Consider the following 20,450-nt stretch of genomic DNA (forward strand, 5'->3'; position numbering starts at 1 on the left):
CTCCATTACTCGTTCGAAATATGCTATTACCAGTACACGAAGACGTGGAGAAAAGTTGGATTTTTTCTCGGGATCAACATGAGCGGGCAACTGCTAATGATCAACCACTCTAGGGAGATTAATTCCCCAAAAGGTAGAGATGTTAGTCTCCCACAACATAGAATTGCTAACTTCCGAAGGGAAGTCAGTCGGCAAGTATCTTCAAACAAAACTTAGAGATTTTCACATGCATCAAGTCCCAATTCATGCAGGTGTTCCGCTTTCTTGCAGACTCTTCTGCTTTGATGTTAAATATGGGTATCTAAGATTGACGAGCCCTTCCATATTTTTGGGTAACTCGCCTAGCTTCGAGCAACCCGTGAGGTTTAAATGTAGTAAACTTTGTAGCTCGCGAATGGTATCTTGAAGCTTCTTTAATCGTTTGTTGTCAGGGAGATATAACGATCTCAATTGATTCAAGTTGTATATGGAACTTGGTAGCTCCTCAAAGCTACCATATGACAAATTGAGAATCCGTAAGTGTTTACACTTGGATATGCACGTTCTAGCAAATTTTCTAGTAGTAACTCCATCACCAACTCTGTATTGAAATATAATTGCACGTAGCCTCTTTGAAGTTTTCTTTCTCATAAAAGGTGGAACTCCATCGTAGTTTGAGATTTCCTTTAAAGAAATGGTTGGGGTCGAAATGTAACGAACTCTTTCTGAAATTTCTGGAGTATGTAAGTCAACAATAGAGCAATAATTTTGTCCCACACTAGCTGCAAGAGAAGGGACCAAATCGTGCACTCTAAATACTAACTCTGAGTCCCACTCCTCAACATCTTGGATCAAAGATCTCCTCCACAACTCTTTCACGTACTCAACACCAACGTCTTCTGGTGCCAGTCTTTCCCTTGTTGAATTAATGAGTCCTAAAGCCATCCATAGCCTAGTTAATTTCCCGGACTTAATTTTTCCTCCTCTGGGGAAAAGTGCTAAGATAGGAAAACATTGTTTTAAGTGGGATGGTAAATCATCATAACTAAGCTTAAGTACCGGCAGAATGTCCCTTTCTACTTCCATTAATTCCCATGTTTCGCTATCTCTTACATATGCCCAATACCTTTCTTCGTCCTTTGTCCGAAGCAAACTCCCCAAAATTGTCACAAGGAGAGGCAATCCTAGTGATTTTTTTAACAATATCATTTCCAATCTCAAGGAATTCAGGACAAGCCTCCTTTTCTTTCTCGTGGAATGCCCATCTTTTGAATAAGGCCATAGAGTCTTCACGAGAAAGACCTTTTAGATTATGCGCTAGATGGGTACCCATTATGGAAGCGACTTCTGAACTGCGTGTTGTCACAATTATTTTGCTTTCACTAGCTCCAATGCTTAGCAAATCTCTCAATTCTTTCCATCTACGTTGGACATTGCTCCATACATCATCCAAGACAAGTAGATATTTCTTGTCTTTGATGATGTCTTGCAAACGAATTTGCAATTGTTGAATATCAAGGCTCAAACTCTGACCGGTTGCATCTTTAATAATTCCTTCAATAATTTTCTTTAAATCGAAGTCCTTTGGCACGCACACCCATAGTCGCAACTCAAATTGCTCTTTCACACTATCATCATTGTATACTAATTTAGCTAGGGTCGTCTTGCCAAGACCTCCTATTCCAACAATGGGAATCACTGATAGGTTTTTATCTTCTACTAGCCGCATCAACATCTCAATTATCTTTTCTTTATCAATCTCTCATCCGCAGACATCCAACATGTTTACGAACGAGTAAGACATCTCTTGTGACCGCGTATGTGCCACATCTTTGTCAGCACTCCGCACATTAAGATCGAATTGATCTTTCTCAGTGGAAAATCTGGATATTTTCTCCCTCATCTCCTTGACTTTATAACTGAGTTTTGGACAGAGTATTAGTGGATTAGAGAGGGAAAAGAAGCGGTGTACCTTCCCGTTGATGCCCCCGTAGCGACTTATCACCTCCTTGCGTAAGGCTTCGCACTCGAGTTCATCGAGCACATCCTCCGCATCGTATAATACATCTTGAAGCTGATCTAACCACACTTGCGGGCGGTGGTTCTTCGTCTGCTGCTCCTCTGCATCTAACAACACTGCCTTAATGGCAGTCAACGTCTCCCTAAGCTCGCCGATCTGGTTCTCGACACCATAAATCGCGATGGCTTCTTGGAGGGCGCGGGAGGCTGTCTTTCCAAGCACCCACTCTGCGATGCTAAAGAGGTCTGCCATGTTATTCCGAAGAGGCAATGGGCTAAAAAGGTGGAGGAAATAGATTATTGGTTATTTGGCTTGAGAATTGGATGGTCTAAACAAGAATGTCTCCATGTCTGCATTTCAGATTAACACCAGTCCCTTTTATAATGGACGATTCCACGTCAATGATGGTAGATACCCGAATAGAATACCAGGTAGGTTGCTAATTATTCTCAATAAAGAAATATGGTCAACGGTCAGAATATGTGTATATATATTGCAAATTGTTTACTGTTAATACATATCCATTCGGTAAAATTAATGATGCCCTGGTGTCATTCTATAATGGCCGTTCAGTGGCATATGAATATCAAATTTCACTTGAATATATCTTGCGTTACTAGTTTTGTTTTGCAAGTTGCAAATGTGCCATAAATTTTAAGAATAGAAACAGCTAATCAAAGACGTGGTTGAGCTATATAAAAACAAAAAAAAAGAAGTGGTTGCACTTTGAAGAGAGATCATCTTATTATCATTTACTAAAATCATGCAATAATTGAGGGACAATCGTGATTTTGAATTATTTTTGGGCCACGCTTTTTCTTCTCCTATTATGACTAAAACACTCCCTATAATTGTGTTATGACAATATTAACCTTGGTCTTACTTTTTTAAGGCATCTTTTTTTTTATACACGGTGTTTTATTTGTTTTCTTCTCTCTTTTCTCGCGGGTCCCACTTTCCTTCTTCTCGTTTACTTCTCTCTTCACACGTATGTCCCTCTCTGCTCCCCCTTTCCATTTATTGCTTCAACACCGACAATGGCGTCATAGCGGTCACCGTGGTACTCTCCTGTGCTGTACTTGTTTGAAGGCCTGGCATTGATGCTGGGGCTCATAGGCTTTGCTCTCTTGATATTGGCCTATTCCTATTGGAAACTCTCCGGCAATTCGAGCAACACCCAAAGAGATGAAGAAAACAGGGTGAAGCAAAGACGAGCGATGGAAAAGGGCACAATAAGACTGTGAAGGTGTATGAAGAGAAGACGCTGGTGATAATGACTGGCGATAAGACACTTTCCTCGCCACGCCTATCTAGCAGAGGCCCTTCTTTTGGTGATTCTCAAGGCAACAATAATGGCGTGGTCTGAGCTTCGTTGCGAAGGATGAGAAGGAAGACAATTTCGACAAGACCAAAGAGGTTAATAACATTAACAATGATGATAACGATGATGACGTTGGCAATCATGCTGTTCATGGTCATAATTTAGAGATGAAGATGCAAGCTCTCCAACCTTCGACCGGTGAGGATAACAAGCTTCGGTCGGAAGCCTCTCCAACCGAGGAACTCTCTGATTGCACTTCCTGTCAACGACCAGCCAAAACCGAAACCAAAGCCAAAGCTTGAGAGGATTGGAATTGAGATCTTGTCGATGCTCTTCGAGTCGGACAAGGAGAACCACCGTCCCACGCCGCCGCGACTCCTCTGGCGAAGGTGGAGCAGCTAGATGCGTCGCTCGCAGAGGAGTTGATCGCGATGAGAAAGAAGCTAGAGAGACTGAGGGTGGAGAGGTAGAGGACGGAGGCGATAAGAAGAGGCAGACGTTCTTAGCAATGAAGATGAAGGAGGTCGAGGAGAGAGGCGAGGTCCAGAAGCTGCTTGAGCTCGAGGTCGATCGGAATACCAATGGAAGCACTCAAGCTTACGCTCTTGGAACCGATGACGTCGAGATGATTTTGGCCCTGATTTTGTGGAGATTTGCCGACTGAGAAATTCTAGGGTGTTTGTGTTTTTTTTTAGTTGAATGAGAGAGTGTTGCCAATTCCATCAAGAGGTCTCGGATCATATACTAACAAAGCTAAACCCATAATCAAGTTAGGAGGGAACGGAGAGAAGTAAATAAGAAGGAAAATGAGACCCACGAGAAAGACAGTGAAGAAACAAATGAAAATCATAGGCCAAACAAAAAAGGAAAATACTTTCGTAAAATTACTTTAAAAGGTGAGACCCACAAAAGCTAATATTATCAAAATACTATTATGGTGAACGTTTTAGGAGTGGAAAAAGCGCGACATTTTTTTTTTGCTAAATATCAAAATACGAAACTGCCAATTAGGAACGCTTCGAAGCGTTCAAGTCAATTTGGCATGTCCAGAAGGGGCGGGCCATGGGAGGTGTCACCATCACAAGTTCTTATTGGATGACGGAGAGCTTGTGAATTATCCATACGGGGAACGCTTCTTCTCCAAATGATCGTCACCTTGAGTTGTCACTTTGAATACTTCTTTTAGAGGCTTAGCCGGTGCGGGATGCCCTTTGTCGGCATGACCTGGCTTGACGAGGGTGAAGAGTGGGTGTTGGGACCAAGAGGTCCTGAACAAGTTGGGACTCTTGATAAGCTTCTAAAATGGCGCATGAGATAGGATCATAATAAATTAGGACCGGATAGCGAGAAAGCAATCATAAGTAAAATATTTTAAATTGAATGAAATAACAAGAGACGTAACGACATCATTTGATATTGAGATTTCAATATCAAGCATACTCAATCTCAATTTGTTTATGAACAAGTCAGTCATCTCTCATAATTGCGTATGAGCCACACCACTGTCAATGCTCCACACATTAAAGATCAAATTGATTCTTTTCGATGAAAATTTCGGATAATGTCTTCCTAATTCCCTCGACTCTATGACTGATTTTTGCAGAGAGCATTAGTGGATTAGAGAGGTAAAAGAAGTGATGTACCTTCTCTTTGACGCCCTCCTACCGACTGATTACCTACTTCCGTAAGGCTTCGCACTCAGACTTCATCGAGCACATCCTCAGCATCGTAAAATACATGTCGAAGCCGATTTAAACGCACTTGCGGATGCTGCTTCTTCGCTTGCTGCTTCTCAGCATCTAACAACACTGCCGTAATGGCAATCGACGTCTCTCTAAGCTCCCATATCTGATTTTCAACGCTGTAAATTGTGACGGCTTCTTGGGGCACCGGTGATGCTATCTTCCCTACCACACCATCTGCAATGCTGAAAAGGAGTGATTCAGCCATGCTGAGTGATGAGGAAATTGATACAGGCCATTTGGCGGAGACAAAAGAGAACGCACAGTATCTTCCTTTCACGAGTAAAGCACCAACTTTAGGTCGAGGGACAATTCTGGCCCTAACTTTTAACTTTTTTTTGTCCCATAAAAAAGCACCAACTTTAGGTCGAGGGACAATTCTGGCCCGAACTTTTTTTTGTCTCGTAAAAAAGCACAAACTTTCATTTAAATCCCAAATTTGGCCTCCCATTGATTTTCTGTTTGAAATTACCCTTGTTTGAGAAAAAAAAGTTATGGTGGTGAGCCTGGCGAATCTCTTCCATGGCGTCTGTCGACAGGCGGTGGTCTACAGCTTCAGATTACGACAAAACGATGAAGTTTGGCCGGAAAGATTCAATCGGAGATATTTTTGACTTGTCGGTGAAGTGAAGGAGACGAACAGGTTCACCGTTATTCTTCAAGTGTGGTTTAGAGAATAAGACAATGAATAATGCTTTAAATCCAGTCAGCAAGTCACGTGGATTTATTGCTAAGGTGGAATAGTCAAGTTGGAAAATCAATGGTTTTAAGTCAATAAGGGCCAGATTTGGGATTTAAGTGAAGTTGGTGTTTTTTTACGAGACAAAAAAAAGTTCGGGCCAGAATTGTCCCTCGACCTAAAGTTGGTGCTTTTTTACGGGACAAAAAAAAGTTTGGGCCATAATTATCCCTCGACCTAAAGTTGATGTTTTTTTATGGAACAAAAAAAATTTCAGGCCAGAATTATCCCTCGACCTAAAGTTGGTGCTTTTTTTTTGGAATTAACCCTGAGTTTGGTGCTATGATGATAACTTGCTTAAAACTGTATGAAAGGGAGGTTCTTTCCTTAGGAGTGGCCAGCAGGTTAACACGCAAAATGCTTTTTTACCTTTTCTTTCTCTTAGATTAGGTTTTGTAATGTATAGATATGTCTTACACAGTAATTGGCTATGTAACTCCATAGGATTAGCTTGGCGGTTGAGGAACAGACTTTCCTTGTGAATTAGGGGCACACTACAAACTCACATCAGCAAATGCAATTACATTTGGGTCACTAGCCAGATTTCAACCCGCGTTTCACAAGGCAGATTCATTCAGTCAAGTTATTGTGATGACCATCGCGTCGTTGCATATTAATATGTTAAGAAAAGAACATATCCAAGCATGACAAGTGTTTATTATCGGCAAGTGATAAAAATAGTTCGTGTAACAGGAGAGCTGCTACCACATTGTATATAATAATCAAAAGCAAGATTTGAATTTGTTTTTCGGGAAGATACAAATAGTTTATGATGAATTGCTGTCGGAAATAAAAACTAGTATCAATCTTTACAATCTAACGACACAATTAAGGTATATGTTTGGTCTCTTGACCTGAGTAGTCTAACAACGTTAGTTCTCAAAACTTTTCCTTTCGCATTGTTTTCCTCCATGCATGTAAAGTTTCTTTTGGCTCCATGAACTCACTTTATGCTAAATTTACGGAAAACCAATTATTTCAAAAGAATCTATGGAAAAGATTTAGGTACGGTTCGAGTAGCAGTTAACCGCTGTCCAAAGAAGAGCCTCCACAATGGTGGTTGCGGCATGGCGTCCATGATGGGTGGAACCGCGGTGGCCATGTCGAGTCTGGCAACAGCTGAGAGGGGAGAGAGATGAACTAGGTCAAGGTTTTCTTGAAAAAGAAAATTGTGTTAGCTGCACAGTTGGATGATCAAAGACTCAGTAAATGCTTGACAAGTGTCCCGCGAGCAACATTAAAATTGCTGCAGAGCTGCAACATATTCGTTTCCTCCTCCTATCCTCGGATTCACTACCACCTTTAAAGCACTCCCATCTCTCTCTCTCTCTGACAAAACACTAACACCCTAAGAAACAGAGTACTCGGTTCCCAAGTTCCAGAAGAATGAAACCTGAGGAAACAGAGCACTCTGTTCCCAAGTGCCAAGAGCAAGAAAATGTAACCACCACGCAAATCATCTAAAGATAATTAGAAACTGACTACTCATACAGATATTTGGCCTAATATCCGGTTCGATCTGGCAATAATTCTGTCAAAACACAGTTTCATATGCTTGACAGCGAATGGCCACTAAAAGTTTTAACAAAATAGAGCCTTCAAGTCGGACCAAGCAGTGGCAGATCTGGACATTCTGTCCTCGGTTTTTCTCTTCTTTTCCTCAGCCACTGCTTCTTTCTTCTTCTCCTCATCGTAGCCCGACTTTGCTTCTTCCGACTCGACCAACAAAATATCCCAGTCCGAGAGGAGCTTGTCCTTCCTACACTGCACTTGCTCCGTCTTTCGCTTGAGCTCTCTCTCTTCCTTGGAGAAGTCCTCCATCAACTGCCTATACAAGGTGTGAGTTTCGCGGCCCTTCTTCATCGCCAAAAACTTTCTATCCATCTGTATCTTATGCAGCTCGAATTCGGCATTGTCCTGCTCAAAAATTAACAAGTCGGAAGTGAACTCGTCAAAGTTGGGCCCGGAATTTTTGGATCGCTTCATGCCACTCAGTAGATAATCCAGCTCCGGCCGAGCTTAAAGTTGACAATGCCGTAGACAATCTCTCTTTCATATTCAATTTGAAGAGATCCAGAAGGCATTCCTTCAATTACTGCTTAGCCTCCTCAACTTCTACCAAGCTAGGAGTTTCTGATGTGACGGCAACATCTTGACTTTCCAAACTCGGTCCTACTCGAACACCATTAGTCTCAGCTTCTTCAATGAGTTCATCCAGACTCGCAAAATGAGCGTCAATACGAGTATTTACAGCAGGAGAGACACTTAAGGCCCAAACCTCCACTTTAATCACCAACGTGTCATTCACTAGATAGCCTTTAGTATGATCGTGGAGCTCGGTCAACGGAATGAAAGACGCGAATCCGCGCACTCTCGGTGAACACGTGCTGGGTGGCTACATATTTTGAAGGGACTCAGGAGACGAAACAAATTCCAAAATCACCTCCATATCGCACACCATATACCACGATATGAATAACAGAAATATAGGAAACCAACAGAATCGGCGTGTAGTACGCCAAGCACAACATTTGCAACAGAGAAGCAAACACAGCTTCTCCTGATCAGCTTCGCTAACCAAAATCAAAAGTAGGTATCCTAAAATTGCACCAAATTTAAGACTGCAACATGCAGTACCATGTTCTTGAATTCAATCAACAATATTTGCAGCAGATGCACATGAGATCCCATGCCCCAACTGATTCAAAAGAACAATCCTAGTAAAACAAAAATAGGCCTACTTGCTTCCATCAAGACGACACCCCATTAACAATGACAGTTTTCTCGAAATCAGAGTGAGCGATCTGTCGATTCGGAAAAGATAGGGTACATTGAGACAGGAATCCATCAGGAACTGCAGTTCGTGTACCGACCCTAAATCAAGCTCACAATTAGGCCAATCCGACCGCACAGAACCATCCATGCGAACTCCAACCATTAACATCCAAATCCAACCCTAAACATGAAAAGGAGAAACTTTTGTGCTTGCAAGACGGAATGCCGAGCGCAATAAAGACGCATATCCATAGACATATACACCAGAAACTAGAGACCCCAGGAGAACTGATGCCGAAGTGCGATAGAAATTAGGCTAAACAGAAGAATCGAAAGATAACGAGGAACAAACTGTTCTCTCAATTGATTAACAATCAAATATCCGAAGTCTGATAAAACGAAACCCTAAAACAAGTTTATATATCCTCAAACCTAACCCTACTAGGATTAGTAAACATCAAAACGTAAAATTACGAAATTGCCCTATACTAAATTAACCCATAAAAAATTATAAAAAAATAGAAAAACCCATCTAAACGATCTCGAATCGCGAAAATCCATCATTAATCACAGCCGATGGCGGTGAGTATTGATCAGCACGTCGTTTCGCTTCAGCCGACCAAATTTGAGCTCAATCCGACATCTTTGACTTCAAGCCCGCCGGTTCGTCCAGTCGCATAACGGGTCCGTCGGTCCCCTAGATGCATCATCCTCCCCTGCTAGAGAAAGATTCGTCCTCGAATCTGCTTCGCCTTCATTGTTGTCGTCAATCTCCTCAGGATCTTCTTCCTCTTCAGCGTAGTAAGGTGACAAATCTGCTACATTAAAAGTTCCGAATACATTATACTTGCCCGGCAATTCGATCTTGTAAGCATTGTCACTAATTCGCTCCAAAACTCTGAAGGGTCCATCGGCTCTAGGTTGAAGCTTGCCAAACCTACCCCCTGGAAATCGTTCTTTCCTAAGGTGAATCCAAACTAGATCACCTTCCTTGAAGACGACTCTTTTCCTGCGTATATCCAGGCGTTGCTTATACTTCATGTTCTGCCTGTTGATCTGATTATGGACCTGGGAATGCAGCTCTTTGATATGCCTTGCATGTTCTTCAGCTTCCGAACTAAATTGCTTGAGAACTGGTATCGGTGTAAGATCTAATGGAGTAATTGGATTACGCCCATAAACCACCTCAAAAGAAGTCTTGCCAGTAGTTCGGTTCTCAAATCTGTTATATGCAAATTCAGCCTGAGGCAATGCCAAGTCCCACTGTCGCGAATTATCCCCAATCAAACTCCGCAGCAAATTCCCTAAGCTTCGATTGACAACTTCTGTTTGACCATCAGTCTGAGGATGATGAGATGAACTAAACTTCAAACTTGTACCCATGTACCTCCAAAGAGTGCGCCAGAAGTGACTCACAAACTTCACATCACGATCTGAGATTATGGACTTAGGAATTCCATGCAGCTTAACAATCTACTGCAGAAACAATCGAGCAACCTGTGAAGCATCATAGGACTTGCTACACGGGACAAAGTGGGCCATCTTCGAGAATCTATCGACAACCACCATTATTGAATCCTTACTCCACTGCGTTCTTGGCAAACCCAAGACAAAGTCAAGACTGACATCCTCCCACGGTGCAACTGGAACAGGTAGAGGCATATACAATCCTGCATTAGTACCCTTGGTCTTTGCCACATGACATACCCTGCACCTCTCTATAAAACATGTCACGTCACGCTCCATCCGAGGCCAATAAAAATGTTCACTTAACAAGGCCTTCGTCTTATCCACGCCAAAGTGCCTAGCTAAACCGCCTGCATGTCCCTCAATAATAATAGATTCCCTCAAAGAACATTGAGGAATGTACAACCTGTTACCTTTAAATAGATAACCCTTCACGATCTGAAATTGTTGAAAAGGCTCCGTTTTGCTCTTCCTCCAGATATCCCCAAAATGAGGATCATCAACATATAAATCTTTAAAAGTATCAAATCCTAGAACTTTTATCTGCATTATAGACAGCAAAGAGTGTTTTCTGCTCAATGCATCTACCACGCTATTTAGCACTCCTGCTTTATGCTTGATGGAAAAACTGAAAACTTGAAGGAACTCCACCCACTTTGCATGCCTTGCGTTCAATTTGTGCTGCCCATTGATGTATTTCAAGGCTTCATGATCAGAAAATAAGATAAACTCTTTCGAAATAAGATAGTGCCTCCAATGCTCCAAACTCCTCACAATAGCATAAAATTCTTTATCATAAGTTGAATATTTCCTTTTCGCCTCGTTCAACTTCTCACTAAAGAATGCTATAGGTTTACATTTTTTACTTAGGACACCCCCAATACCAACACCTGAAGCATCGCAATGCACCTCAAAAATCTCATTAAAGTCAGGAAGCACGAGAACAGATGTTTCAGTCACCTTCTTCTTTAATAATTGAAAGGCAGCTTCTGCCTCCTTAGTCCACACAAACTTACTTCCTTTCAGACAATCCGTCAGAGGTGCAATAATAGTACTGAAATCCCGAATAAATCTCCGATAAAAAGACGCAAGCCCATGAAAGCTACTTACCTCATGAATATTTTTCGGAATCTCCCAATTTGTAATAGCCTCAACCTTAGCTGGGTCCATATGAATGCCCTCCTTAGTTACTATATATCCCAAAAAGGTCACACGATCAGTCAAGAAGTGACACTTCTTGGTATTAGCATATAATTTCTGCTCCCTCAAGGTCTCGAACACCCTTCTCAAATGCTGCAAGTGTTGATCAGTCGATGCACTATAAACCAAAATATCATCGAAATATACGACGACAAACTGGCCAATAAAAGGACGAAACACCTGATTCATCAGTCTCATAAAGGTGCTCGGTGCGTTAGATAACCCGAAAGGCATCACCATCCACTCATACAGACCATCTTGAGTTTTAAAAGCAGTCTTCCATTCATCTCCAGGACGCACCATAATCTGATGATATCCACTTCTCAAGTCTATCTTCGAAAAGATAGTCGCTCCATGCAGTTGATCAATTAAATCATCAAATCTCGGGATAGGAAAGCGATACCTGATCGTGATCTTGTTAACAGCTCTGCTATCCACGCACATTCTCCACGACCCGTCTTTCTTAGGAACCAACAAAGCTGGCACTGCACAAGGGCTCATGCTCTCTCGAATTGTACCTTTTTCTAATAGTTCCTGCACTTGCCTCTGCATCTCCTCATGCTCCTTAGGATTCATTCTGTAAGCTGCCTTATTAGGAATAGCAGCTCCTGGAACGAGATCTATACAATGCTGAATGTCCCTCATGGGTGGCAATCCAGGTGGCAATTCCTCTGGTACGACATCAGCAAACTCCTCAAGTGTAGGCAGAACTTGAGTTGAAATTTCTGGACTATCAAGATTCTGCTCAATGACTACGACAGCAAAAAGGTCTAGGGCATTCACCGCCTCCTCCTGGAACTCTGATTTGGAAAGCAGATTACTTTTTCCTTCTTTTCTCAAATCTGAAGGACCCAGAGTAATGGTCCGGCCATCCTTCTTGAAGGTGTATGTATTTTTGAATCCGTCATGCTGTGTTTTCCTGTCAAACTGCCAAGGTCTTCCTAATAGAATATGACAAGCATCCATTGGAACTACGTCACCCCACACTTCATCAGTATATTTCTTCCCAATCGAGAACTGCACTAAACACCTCCTGCTCACTTTTACCTCATTCCCCTTCTTAAGCCATGACAGCTTATATGGTTAAGGATGTTCGACAGTTTTCAACCCCAACTTTTCTACCATAGTGGTAGATATTACATTCTCGCAACTTCCCCCGTCAATTATCATACTACACACCTTTCCCCCACTAGTGCACTTAGTATGAAAGATATTATGCTTGAGCCACGATTCATCATCTACCTCCGCAATGATTAAAACCCGACGCACAACTAAAGACTCACCAGAATCGGCATAGACAATGTCCTCCGGATCTGGATCCACATCTGCTTGCTCTCCATCAGATTCATCATAAGTTGGGTCTTCATCAAAAGTTGGATTATCTACAAGTGTCACAAACTGTCGGTTCGGACAATCAGCAGCAAAATGCCTGAGTCCTTGACACTTAAAATATCGCTTGCCTGCAGCTCCTCCCCTGCTAGATCCAGCACTACCTTGCTCTCCTTTTGTTGCAGATTTTGAACCAGCGCCCTTAATTGCTGCCGGGACTGAAGAACTCCCTGCTTTCCCTCGGGACTCTTTATCTGTCCACTTGGAACTGCTGCCTGACCACTTAGAACCGCTGCTAGACCACTTGGACTTACTGCCTTTTCTTTTAAACTGCCCCTCCACCTTTAGGGCTAGTCTGCATACATCCTCATATGTCCAATACTGCTGTAATTGGACAACATCAGAGATCTCATATCGCAGCCCTGCCAGATATCGTGCAATCGTCTACTCGTCTTCCTCCGCCACATCACAACGCATCCGCAAGCGATCAAATTCTTCTGTAAATTCCTCAATTGTTTTATCATCTTGCCTGACGTTATGATATTCGATAAACGCCTCTTGCTTATAATGGGTAGGCAAAAAAATTTTCTACAATAACTTTTTCATCTTCTCCCAGCGATCCACCTTCGGCTTCCCCTCTCTAGCGCGTTGCTTTTTCACGTGTTCCCACCAAATCGAAGCATGTTTTTGTAGCCTAATAGCCACTAACTTTACTTTTTGCCCCTCAGTTAGGTCTTTAAGATCAAAAATCCGTTCTACCGTATGCAACCAATCAATAAACTTATCAGGATGAGCCTTACCAGTAAACTCGGGAATCTCGATCCTCATCCCGAAATTTTTAGAAGAGCGTTGATTTCCAGGTCGTACTCCTCGATTCCGCCCCTGGTTCAGAACCCCGAAAGGGTTTACGTCCTCCTCTTCACCATCGGATGGATCCTCAGATTCTGCTTCTTCTTCGGATTGAACGCCCAACCTCGCCTCCGCAAGTTGTCACTCCAAATCCTGGATTCGTCTTCTCTGTTCTTCAATTTCTACGTCTCGCAGATCTCTTAGACGCGGTTGGTCGTCTGCTTCAGGAACGCCTCCACGCCCCCGGCCACCACGAGCCCGCCGTCCACGACCGCGATTCTGTTCAGCCATTGATTCAAGCAACCTGTGCTCTGATACCAATTGATGCCGAAGCGCGATAGAAATTAGGCTAAACAGAAGAATCGAAAGATAACGAGGAACAAACTGTTCTCTCAATTGATTAACAATCAAATATCCAAAGTCTGATAAAACGAAACCCTAAAACAAATTTTTATATCCTCAAACCTAACCCTACTAGGATTAGTAAACATCAAAACGTAAAATTACGAAACTGCCCTTTACTAAATTAACCCACAAAAAATACTAAAAAAAATAGAAAAACCCATCTAAACGACCCCGAATCGCGAAAATCCATCGTTAATCACAGCCTATGGCGTGAGTATTGATCAGCACGTCGTTTCGCTTCAGCCGACCAAATTTGAGCTCAATCCGACATATTTGACTTCAAGCCCGCCGGTTCGTCCAGTCGCATAACGGGTCCGCCGGTCCCCTAGGTGCATCAAGAACAGTAAATAATAAAGGTTAAGAGAACAAACCTCTTTCCAAAGACCAACTTGGATAGGATTCACAGACCAGAGTCAACGCAAAGATGGTGTTTCTAAGCCACCCTCTCGGCATTGTCGCATAGCCCTGAACTTCTAGGTATAAAGACAAGTGATTTGTATCCTTCCCCTTGGGAAAAATCAGCACTCTCCTGCTCAGAAGACCCCAAAAAAAGTCAGAGCTTCAAAGCAAAACATCGGGTTGGGAAGGTGATCGTCGCGGCGATCATCAAAATATAATCCAAATTTCTCATTACCATGTACAACCAGCAGCAGTGAACACATCAGAGTAGACCCTGTTCAAAGTCTGCTTCTGAAGTTGCTAAGAGTCCACCTGAATGAACCTCTGGAACCCATTGTCTTGCTGCTGCTTCTCCACGATCAGCTTTGCCAAATCAAAACCCAATACATAAATAAGATGTCTTGAATCACTTTTATAATAAAACTGGATGAACTATGTTCAAGACATCGCAGAATCAAAGGACATGAATCCAATGGAAGGTCCCCGGACCGGTATTCTCGGATATAAGAGTTATCAACTCCAGCAACTGAATGAAATCTTAAATAGGATATATATCCTTTCCGTTTAAAAGTATATTTAGATATTCAAGTTACCATCTTATATGAAATTGGCAACTCGTTAACACTAAAAGTAAACGTCCTAAACTTGCAGAACAGGAAGGTTACATCAAAGTCCCAGACGTTTTTATAGGGAGTGCAATCAAAATCCCGATCATCGGAAATCCTAACTCTGTCAGCGGAGGCCCTCAATTATCGGAATTCCGGACCGTTTGGAAATCGCACATTAGTTAAGCATTATATTCCGGCCGTAATCAACGATTAATTGGTAGTGTTTGGATGCATTTATTTTTGGATTTGTTGTAAACAATAAAGTAGATTGACTTGCTTTTAGTTTTGTAAAGGGCCTCTAAAGTCAAAATCATGTTTGGTTATACTAAATAACTAGCTCGGTGGCCCGTGCTTGCGTGACATTAAAATTTGATCGTACTTACGTAGTTTTTTTTCGGATTTCTCTAGATAATTAATGTGCAATCTACAACAAACTAAGTTTATAGCGGGTCCCTTCATAGATAAACTCAGAGAGATCTATACTTATAGCTGTTGAATCAATCTAATCGCTTTAGGGTTTGATGTGATGTATCTATATTTTCAGTTCACACAAAATTATCACTATATGGATCTGAGGTCAAATCCTTGAATTTCTAGACGGCTTAAGTTGAGAGGAAATAGAGTTTAAATTGAAAAGGGAAGGGCTGGATCAAGAAGAGTGAACGAATAAATATAAATTATTCATTCAAAGATACAAAATACACATTAAATGATTAGATTTGTGAGATTAATTTCGGTAAAAATTAAATCGCCAAAGCACTAGAGTTTCGAAAATCAAAATTCCCATCCTATAAGCGGAATGGTGATCCGTGAAACTAAACTGAATATTTAGGATGAAAGCATCTACTATTGATTAATCTTAATTTCGGTATAATTATGGAAATGCCCCTGGAAGATAGGGTTTTTGCTCTTTTTTTGCATGGAAAGTTTGGCACTAAGCATTTGCATGGACGCCACGTGTCGCTGTTCTCCTTCCTCCTTCGGCTATCGCACCACCACGTTTTACCCGTTCCTCTCTCTCCTCTCAATGGAGAGAGAGCTTAAATAGCCAGACGACTTCGCCGGATCCCCAGTCAGGCCCCGAGCGAAATCCGGCGATGGACGGGGCGACGGCGGGTGGAGCAGCGGAGGAGAGCACGGTGGTGGGGATGGTGATGCAGAAGCCGGTGCATGCGGCGGAGAGGAAGTCGTCGAAGAGGAAAGTGATGGTGGCGGTGGACGAGAGCGAAGGGAGTTTCTACGCTCTGAGGTGGACGCTGGACCACCTGGTCCGGAGGAGTAGCCCCGCTCCGGCGGCGGACGAGGAGGAGGAGGTGGAGATGATCACGCTCGTTCACGTTCAGCAGCCTTTCCAGCACTACCCCATCCCCGCCGGCCCAGGTGGAACAGGTTTCTCTCTTCGTCTGAAATTCCTTTAGTTCTACACAAACCGATGGTCGGCAATGGTTCATGAGATGCAATGATTTGATGTATCTCATTAGTCATGTTTTAGCTCATCCAAAATGGACTTTTTAGTCATCAAAAGATGTAATCTACAAGAATGGCAAAGCTTGACATATAGCTTGTACTAACACTACATGCATTTGTACGGGGCGTCCGGTGTTTGCAGCATTCTACGCTACTCCGTCGGTGGTGGAATCAGCGAGGAAAGCCCAAGAGGAGAACTCGGCCCTCATACTCTCCCGTGCATTGCACATGTGCAAAGAATCGATGGTGATCCAACTCATCTCTACCACTTCTTTCCTTAAATTTCTTGTCCAGTAACAAAAAATGAAAAAGTTAAAGAGACAAAAAAGTAAGAAAGGAACCCACCCATCGGTGGCCTCGTTGGTTTGCGCTCAGTTCCTTTCACGAGAGGTCCTGGGTTCAAACTCGCCCATCGGTGATTTAAGTGGGGGGTCGTGGCGGTGGGATGTTGCGCTAGCCCCCCTCGAGGACTAGTCGGGCATCACCGCTGGTTTGAGCCCTAGCTCGCCGGCCGCGCGGACACCTCGATTATCAAAAAAAAAAAAAGTAAGAAAGGAGAGTTAGCAATCATGTTTGACAATGTTGAATTGAGCATTGGTTGATGAAGTATGCAGACGACACAATTGTTAACTCAACGATGTTTTCAGGTTAAGGCAGAGACCTTGATTCTGATTGGGGACCCGAAAGACACGATCTGCCAGGCGACAGAGCAAATGCACATGGATCTCCTCGTCGTAGGCAGCCGCGGACTTGGAAAGATCAAAAGGTGATGATTGTAACTCATTAAGTGAGAGCTAACCCTTTAATGTGTGCACAAATATACGTAAGTCATCACAAGCATTGAGACAGCTTCTCACTGGTATTGGTTAAGTATCGATTTACGGGCTGATGCAGTCAACTTCCGACTACGCTTAGATTAGTGTAAGACCCATGTACGTTTAGGACATTGCCGAGTCTTTTAAGTTCTACTAGCGCACAGACATCTCCAATGAAGTTTTTATTGGTAGTCCAGTCTTACCACGAAGCGTGTTCATCGTTGAATTGATATCTTTTCGGTATTATCGCAGGGCATTCTTAGGGAGCGTGAGCGACTACTGCGCCCATCACGCCAAATGTCCCATCCTGATTGTGAGGTCCCCCAAAGAAGCGAGCAAGCAATGAGGGGATCAACGAGAGATCAAGCGGTGGTTGGTTTGCTGATGAAAGATCGGTCGATGCAAATAAGAACGCATACTGTCTAGTGCGTGTAATAAAATGGGTATTGTTTCTTGGGCCACCGGCAGCTTTTGTGAAATAGATTATCGCACCCTTTGATGACGAATGGGACCAAATCTTATCCGCTATGTGCTCGTAATCAGAAAGTGCGGGTCCAAGACGAGATTTATATCGTAAATATACCAGCGATACGAAAGTTTTAACCTACCTATACTCAACGATATACAAAATTGTTCCTCGTTATAAGATCTTTTTAGCACACAGCCCTGCTAGAAAAAGGGAAACATAACCCAAAGGCAACCTCGAAAGCCACAAGGGGCATGGATAAGTTTGAAGATTTTCATGCGGCCAGCAAGATCAGAAAACCCGGCACGTCAAAGCCGATTGCCTACCGGGATACTACTATAATTTGATGCTACTTAAACTGAATTGGCGTAGGGTTTAAATGATGCCAAGATCGTGCAAAAAAACAACGTAAAGGAGACGAGTCCAAAAAAACAACGTAAAGGAGACGAGGTGTCTGTCTTTATGCCAATAGTCATGCAGCACTATTGGTAGGGCTGGTAAAGGGATTGAAGGGTCCCCTACTGGTAAAGGGATTGAAGGGTGGGAACGTTAGTATCACAGGTGGAGTTCGAAGTAGCGGCCCCCTACTGGTAAAGGGATTGAAGGGTAGGGACGTTAGTATCACAGGTCCCCTACTGGTAAAGGGATTGAAGGGGTGGAGTTCGAAGTAGCGGCCCCTTACTGGTAAAGGGATTGAAGGGTAGGGACGTTAGTATCACAGGTCCCCTACTAGTAAAGGGATTGAAGGGTAAAGACGTTAGTATCACAGGTGAGGTTCAACTTCCGTAGTAGTGGCCCTGCTGATAAAGGGATTGAAAGGTGGGGATGTTAGTATCAAGGGTGGGGTTCAACTCCTGTAGTAGCAGAGCAAAAGTTAGAGAGGGCGGCTCTGTTGCTAAAGGGATTAACGGATGGGGACGCTAGTATCACAGGTGAGGTTCGACTCCCACATTGGCAGGGAAAAATCAGAGAGGAGAGTTAGAAATATGATAAACAAAAAAAAATTGTCTTTAGGTTTCCCAAGTTTCACACATTGATAATTTGGAGAACTCTATGAATGAGTCGTGCTACAATTACATGAGAGTAACTTGAGCTCGACTTACTCAAGATGGAAAGTTTGGCCGTAAGCATTTGCATGGACGCCACGTGTCCCTGTTCTCCTTCCTCCTTCGGCTATCGCACCACCACGTTTACCCGTTCCTCTCTCTCCTCTCAATGGAGAGAGCTTAAATAGCCAGACGACTTCGCCGGATCCCCCAGTCAGGCCCCAAGCGAAATCCGGCGATGGACGCGGCGGCGGCTGCGGGTGGAGCAGCGGAGGAGAGCACGGTGGTGGGGATGGTGATGCAGGAGCCGGTGCACGCGGCGGAGGGTAGGAAGTCGAAGAGGAAAGTGATGGTGGCGGTGGACGAGAGCGAAGGGAGTTTCTACGCGCTGAGATGGACGCTGAACCACCTGGTCCAGAGGCGTAGCCCCGCTCCGGCGGCGGATGACGAGGAGGAGGTGGAGATGATCACGCTCGTTCACGTTCAGCAGCCTTTCCAGCAGTACCTCTTCCCAGCCGGCCCAGGCGGAGCAGGTTTCTCTCTCTCCGTCTGAAACTCATCTAGTTTTTACTCAAAACTGATGGGCGGACACATACCGAGATTGATACTGACGGACGATGGTCGGGTTTTACCTATCTAAGATGGGCTTTCTAGTCATCAAATGATGCCGAAAATGGCAGAGCTTGACCTATAGCTCGCATTAACATTACATGGATTTGTTGCAGCATTCTACGCGGCGTCGTCGGTGGTGGAATCGGTGAGGACAGCCCAAGAGGAGAACTCGGCCGTCGTACTCTCCCGTGGTTTGCACATGTGCAAAGAATCGATGGTAATTTCGAGCACGGCAATGAAAGAGGAAAACTTAGGAACAAATATAAAAGAGGAGGAGAATTCCTGATCTTGTTTGACGATGTTGAGTTGAGCATTGGTTGATGAAGTTTGCGGACGACACAATCGTAATCTCAACGGTGTTTGCAGGTTAAGGCGGAGACCTTGATTCTGATCGGGGACCCGAAAGACATGATCTGCCAGGCGACGGAGCAAATGCACATGGATCTCCTCGTCGTGGGCAGCCGCGGACTCGGAAAGATCAAAAGGTGATTGATCATAACTCATAAGTGAGACCAAACCCTTTAATGTCAGTACAAATATTGAGACAGCTAGTATTGGTTTAGTATCAATTTACCAGCTGACGCAGTCGTCTTTCGACCACGTTTGGATTAGTGCAAGACCCATGAACGTTTAGGACATTGTCAGTCTTTCAAGTTCTACTCGCGCACGGACATCTCCGGTGAAGTTTTTCTTGGTAATCCAGTCTTACCACGAAGCGTCTTCATCATTGAATTGACATCTTTTCGGTATAATCGCAGGGCATTCTTAGGGAGTGTGAGCGACTACTGCGCGCATCACGCGAAATGCCCCATCCTGATTGTGAAGCCCCTTAAAGAAGCGAGCAAGCAATGAGGGGATCGACGGGAGATCAGGCAGTGGTCGGTGTGCTGATGAAAGATCGATCCATGCAAATAAGAATGTATACTGTCTAATGTGTGCGTGTAATAAACGGGTATCGTCTCTTGGGCCACCGGCAGCGTTTTTGAATTAGACATTGCACCCTTTGATGACGAATGGTACCAAATCTTGTCCGCTATGTGCTCGCAATCAGAAAGTGCGGGTCGAAGACGAGATTACTTCGTAAAAATATACCTAGCGATACGAAAGTTCTAACCTAACTATGCCCAACGATATATGAGTCAAAAGAAGACACTAGATCATGCTACTCGTCTCAAAACAGTTACATGTCTACCCACACATATCAAAATAGG

The 20,450-nt window shown here is 43.4% G+C and overlaps 1 protein-coding gene and 4 pseudogenes across 1 annotated transcript; 4 read left to right on the forward strand and 1 right to left on the reverse strand.

Annotated features, from left to right (window-relative positions):
- Positions 1–415: 415 nt before the first annotated feature.
- LOC115678526 (putative disease resistance protein RGA3) lies at positions 416–2,439 on the reverse strand (annotated as a pseudogene).
- A 597-nt stretch (positions 2,440–3,036) lies between these two features.
- Positions 3,037–3,984, forward strand: LOC115678597 (uncharacterized; annotated as a pseudogene).
- Positions 3,985–15,930: 11,946 nt separating this feature from the next.
- LOC115668632 (universal stress protein A-like protein) lies at positions 15,931–17,576 on the forward strand. The gene is made up of 4 exons (XM_056315312.1): positions 15,931–16,222; positions 16,443–16,546; positions 16,948–17,066; positions 17,368–17,576. Exons 1-4 carry the CDS (start codon positions 15,931–15,933, stop codon positions 17,459–17,461), a joined length of 609 nt encoding a protein of 202 aa, XP_056171287.1. The 3' UTR covers positions 17,462–17,576.
- A 916-nt stretch (positions 17,577–18,492) lies between these two features.
- LOC130139081 (uncharacterized) lies at positions 18,493–19,238 on the forward strand (annotated as a pseudogene).
- Positions 19,239–19,300: 62 nt separating this feature from the next.
- Positions 19,301–20,180, forward strand: LOC115678692 (universal stress protein A-like protein; annotated as a pseudogene).
- The last annotated feature ends 270 nt before the right edge of the window (positions 20,181–20,450 follow it).

This window comes from Syzygium oleosum, unplaced genomic scaffold (assembly GCF_021117445.2).
Source record: "Syzygium oleosum isolate NSW1041296 unplaced genomic scaffold, Sole_v2.1 Sole_v2.10, whole genome shotgun sequence".
NCBI classification, from domain to species: Eukaryota; Viridiplantae; Streptophyta; class Magnoliopsida; order Myrtales; family Myrtaceae; genus Syzygium; species Syzygium oleosum.

Excerpts from the sequence above, each read along its gene's own strand:
- LOC115668632 (XM_056315312.1), top strand. The coding sequence starts at position 15,931 with ATGGACGGGGCGACGGCGGGTGGAGCAGCGGAGGAGAGCACGGTGGTG. Across the intron at positions 16,223-16,442 it reads CGCCGGCCCAGGTGGAACAG|CATTCTACGCTACTCCGTCG; the intron begins GTTTCTCTCTTC and ends CGGTGTTTGCAG. Across the intron at positions 16,547-16,947 it reads ACATGTGCAAAGAATCGATG|GTTAAGGCAGAGACCTTGAT; the intron begins GTGATCCAACTC and ends CGATGTTTTCAG.